General features: G+C 37.8%; 1 protein-coding gene across 1 annotated transcript; it reads right to left on the minus strand.

Moving 5' to 3' along the window:
* Window positions 1-2,754: 2,754 nt before the first annotated feature.
* SOCS5 (suppressor of cytokine signaling 5) lies at window positions 2,755-4,365 on the minus strand. Its single transcript, XM_054399176.1, has one exon. The coding sequence runs from the start codon at window positions 4,363-4,365 to the stop codon at window positions 2,755-2,757; it is 1,611 nt and encodes a 536-aa protein (XP_054255151.1).
* Between the last annotated feature and the right edge of the window lie 483 nt (window positions 4,366-4,848).

A 4,848-nucleotide genomic window follows, 5' to 3' on the forward strand; every position in this document is an offset into this window, starting at 1 on the left:
CTAAGGGTTTAGGGGTTGATTTGTTGTTTTGTTTTGTTTTTTTTCCCCAGAGATTCCACCACATGACAAAAAATTAAATGAATGTGTATTCCAGACCACACTGATAATGTCACAACTAGAATCTCATCAGTCAGTTTATGACAAGCCACTGGAATGGGAGTAAACAAAAATTGGACAGTAGGACAAAGCATAGTTTCAGATTGACTGTATGATAGTAACATTGAAAGAAAGTTTTGAAGTAAACTCATCTGGAACTCAGATGCAACTGAAAGAACAGTGAAAATAACAGAGTGAAGGTACACTTAGGTGTAATTCCATGCTGGTGATTTTTTTTTTCCTCTTCTTACGCTTAGAGCGGATTTTAAACCGGAAGTTGCATATCCAATGACACACACAATTCAAAACATAGGTGATCATTAGCACATTTGTACAAATACTTACACAAACTTAGTATTTACATATTCTAAACAATGTTCTGTTTAACAGTTGAAATCTTTCAACACAGGAAAGAAGATAAATTACTACAAACAGTGCATAATGGGATCACAAATTTTCCACAAGCATATAAAGACATGTTCTAAAGTGCTTTCTGGGTGCTTCAGATTAACCCTTTGTAGTATGAGCTTCTATGACGTAGTGCTGTTCCAGTCATTACAAAATTACTCAAATCATTCCCCTTTGGGTGCACTTTGAGTTCAAGAAAAATGACAACACTGCTGATGTAAAAGTTTTAGTCTCCACCAACATAAATGTATACATTATTTAAAGTTCAGATGAAGTTGTCAAATACTTTGGTTTATCATAGCTTGGGATAAATATTTGATAGAACAGAAATTGCACCTCTCCACTGTTCTTTACTAAAAAAGTACCCCAAGATAAATTGACAGTATTCTTTGGTAAAAACAGGACATTTCACCAGTTTGTGTGTACATCTATTTATCAGTCTAGAAGTCAGCAAATGCCACTGCTGTACTGTCAATTTAAAGGAATAACCATTCCTTACTCAGTGGGGAGTATCAAAACATTAAGCTTAGCAGTTAGCTATAACAAGCTGAAACATCTTCAGCAGTCATTACAGAGGATCAATAGTGCTTTAGAATATTTTGCTTAAAATTTATCCTTTGCATTACAAAAACTATAAAATGCTCTATGCCTGCAGACAAGTTCAGTACTTTGCAGTGACTATGGAAACATTATTCAATAGCGTACACTGTTAGGTTTCTGAATAGCACGTAACAAAAAACAGTAATAGGGTGTGCTGATCAACCAATATTCAACCGCACAGTATTTGTGCGTTAGCTATACTAAGTACTAAGAAAAGCCTGTAAAAATTCAGTTACCTGCTACAAGTTACGTGAATATATAAAAACAGAGCAGATATACAAGTATAACACTGAACATACTGTACTTTATTAGCACAAAAAGCCAGAACAAGGCACAGCAAGCAGAAAAATACATCAATAGAAGGGTTAGTGTAGCATAAAAGAATAACATTTGTTGTACTTGCAGCCAAAATGTTCCCTACCTCACTCAGGTCACTGCCATAGAGAAGTAAGTCATAACAAACTGTAGCAGCTGGTAAAGAAACTAGGGAGCACTTATAATTGATACAAAACATTAAATAGGGTCAGGGCATTCCAATAGAATTTTAGTGCAAAAATGTCTAAGACAGAACTATTTTAAGCTCCATCTCCAATTAAATAAGCAAACAGAACTCAGAATCCTGTTTCCAAGTAATCTGTTAAAACTATAATCAGTGCATATTACTTTTTTAACATTTTTAAAAGCGCAAATGGAAAGATATTTACAAATAAAGTGTAACAGTACCTTTGAAACCTGACATTTACTTCAGATATGTCAGATTTTGTATTCTAATTCTTCAATCACTTGTAATTTTATCCAGAAAAATACCAGACAACTTTACATAAACCTTTTTTCTCTTCACTATTACCTTCCATTGTCAGCTACTAGCAGTCAAACCACCTAATTCTGCTTTAGAAAAAAAAGTTAACCCTATGTTTCATGTCAATGATGCAATCCCATGTCCTGCCACTGAACCAGTAATTCACACTAGAAGGTATTTATCTGCCCAAGACAGAATTAGTTTTGGTAACAATGCCACTTAAATCTCCAAGTGTTTAAAATAGAATTACAGTACTGAGCAGGCAAATTCAAGTCTTAATGATTAGGAAACCTTATACACTGAGAAAAGCATGATTCATCTGTTAGCATCAAAGCACCATTAACTCTTAATGGACTGCTTCTAATGAACTGCTCTTCATTAAAAGAAAATACTCTTATTCATGGTTATTTGGAAATTTGTCGTGAGCTAGATTAGTACTTTGAGCAGTGGAAAGCTTTCAAGAAGATAATTTTTAAAAATAGTTCAAATATTAGCAAAAATGCTCCTTTAATAAAGCCTTTATTAGTATCACATGAATGCCCCATGGAAAATGCCACATAGTTTCTTCATCCAATTACTACAGCTATAAAAGGGAAACAAAATATTCAGAAATTAGCAAAAATATTTTCATTAGGTCTTAATGAAAAACATGCAGAATTGTCTGCTTACTGTTTCCAGGAGGCATCACAACTTAGTTTGATTAACAGCAGGCAGCATCTGACAGGATACTAACACTCAGCTTAAATAGGATATTGCAGAAAAGCTAGGACATTGTTGGTGCACTTGCTGCAGTTAAACTGTAACACACACCAAAACATAAGTGTATTCTAGAAGCTTATTCTGATTGCCATTTACTTTGTTTTTATAGGTTCCCGCTCCAGCCATCGCACCCTGACTTTTTGTTTATAGTGATACTCCTTTAGAAAGTCTTGCAACATTGAGGGTAGAGGAAGGTCATCAATTCCATCATACGTAGTGCACCTGCAGATTACTGCCCGGCAGATATACTGCAGACTAAAGGGGAAAGTCCTGTTCAGAGATACAGTAAGTAACGGTTCAAAGAACATGCAAGAGCTAGGGTCTTTGTAGTGTTCCAGAAGCCCTGTAACAGTGGAGGAGTGAAACACACAGGGGTCATGGGCATCAAAACTAAAGTTGTGATTCCACTGCTCAATGCGTGCATGCAGTGATCGGTTGTAACGACGGAAGCTCACAGAGAAGAGGTAGTCCTCTTGTGCAGAATCCCTGAGCAAAAAAGTGCCTTCGGGTTTACCCTCCAGAAGTGCTTCTGCTTCGTAGCGGTCCATCACACCCCAGTAACACGGGTTACCTGTGATCTGAAGTAAGTCTGGCACAAGGCAATGGATATAATCAATCTGGGTATGCACTTTCCAAGCCCCCTGCCTGCTGATGTGGCCATGGCTCTCTCCAGACATCTGACGCTGCTTCTGCCTGCGTGACTGCAGACAAAGTGTTGTTGTATCCTCTTCAGAGTCACAGTTCCCCGGAGCTGTTATGTTTTTGTCCCCAGTCAGCTCAGTCATACCAGGGGCTAACTTTGGTCCCAGTTTATACAATGGATTAACCTGTGCTGTAGCTTCAAAAGTATGTATTTGGGCATTGGGAGGGGGATCAACCCCTTCTTCAATACTAAGTCTGCGCCTCTCTCTGAGCCTGTCTTCTTCATCTTCTGTGGAAACCAAGGAAGGATCAAACGTGTCAAAAAAAGTTGAATGAGGACTCACAGGCGCTGTGTGTTGTTTAATCAGATGCCACTTCTGAGCCAGATCTGAGCCTGCAGGAAAAGGGCATTTCTCAAGCATTAGTTCAGAGAGATGGATCTTTCTTTTGTTAGAAAACAGAGGTTTTGACTGTTTGCTGTAAGTTCTCATGGGAAAACATAACCCAACAGTATCCTGTAGACGCTGTCGCAGAGAACGGCTACCTACTGTCCTGTTTGAGACCACATCCATATCATGGACAGAGCTGACCCCATACCGTCTCTCCCTCCTCTGCAAACCACTTCGTGTTCTACCAAACCTTTTTTCAGTATCCAAGGAGCTCTGGGTTTTGGTAGAGCAGGAATGCTTCTTCTTCCCACCCCAAGGAGCATGCCGAGAATAAGAGTCTCTTCGAGCAAGTCTAGCTCCTGTGGTGACACATGAATCACTCTCTTTCTCAATGCTTATTTCAACAATCTGAGGAATTTCTGTGACACAGTTTTGGTTACGCCTTGCTGAATTTTTTGAAGGACTTAAACCTAATTGGAAAGCAATGTTTTCTCTCAAAGGGCTGCTGGGTTGCTGTTGAGCCAAGTCAGTTATCTGGACAGTTTTTTCCTTAGTAGATGAGCAACTATTGGAGTTCACAACTACATTTTCATTTTGGCTTCCACCCTCATGACTGAAGAGATTCTGGCACCTGTATTTGAAATTGTTCCACATCTTTCCCACTTTATCCATGGATTACGTTATCTAAATTCAAGAGGAGAAGAAAATATTAAAATATAAATAAAGCTTTAAAAAATGAGGATATATCTTCAGTTACCAATTAAATTAAAGACACAAGATAACTGTTAACTGAAAAAGCATCCTAGTGTTTGTATGGTTATGTGGACGTGACATGTATCTCACTGTTCTGATATTTAGAAAAGTCACCATGAAGAACATGCTTCGGAAATTACAAACATCTTTTTTTCCCCACCCACAAACAGGCCCTCCCATTTTTCTGTAGGCATAGAGGTAGGTCTGTATAGTTGTAGCTGATGGAAAGAAAAAATGCAGTAAAAAAAAAAAAAACACAAAAAAAAAAGAAAAAAACAACAAAAAACCCTCAACTTAAGTTTAGGAAAAATTTGTGAGTCACATCTTAGGTATGACCCCTGATAAGCTTCTAATAAGCAGCAGTAAAACAAATGCTAGAAAAGAACTATTCGTGTCACTGCA

This window comes from Indicator indicator, chromosome 2, assembly GCF_027791375.1.
Source record: "Indicator indicator isolate 239-I01 chromosome 2, UM_Iind_1.1, whole genome shotgun sequence".
In the NCBI taxonomy this organism is placed as follows: Eukaryota; Metazoa; Chordata; class Aves; order Piciformes; family Indicatoridae; genus Indicator; species Indicator indicator.

Excerpts from the sequence above, each read along its gene's own strand:
- SOCS5 (XM_054399176.1), bottom strand. The coding sequence starts at position 4,365 with ATGGATAAAGTGGGAAAGATGTGGAACAATTTCAAATACAGGTGCCAG.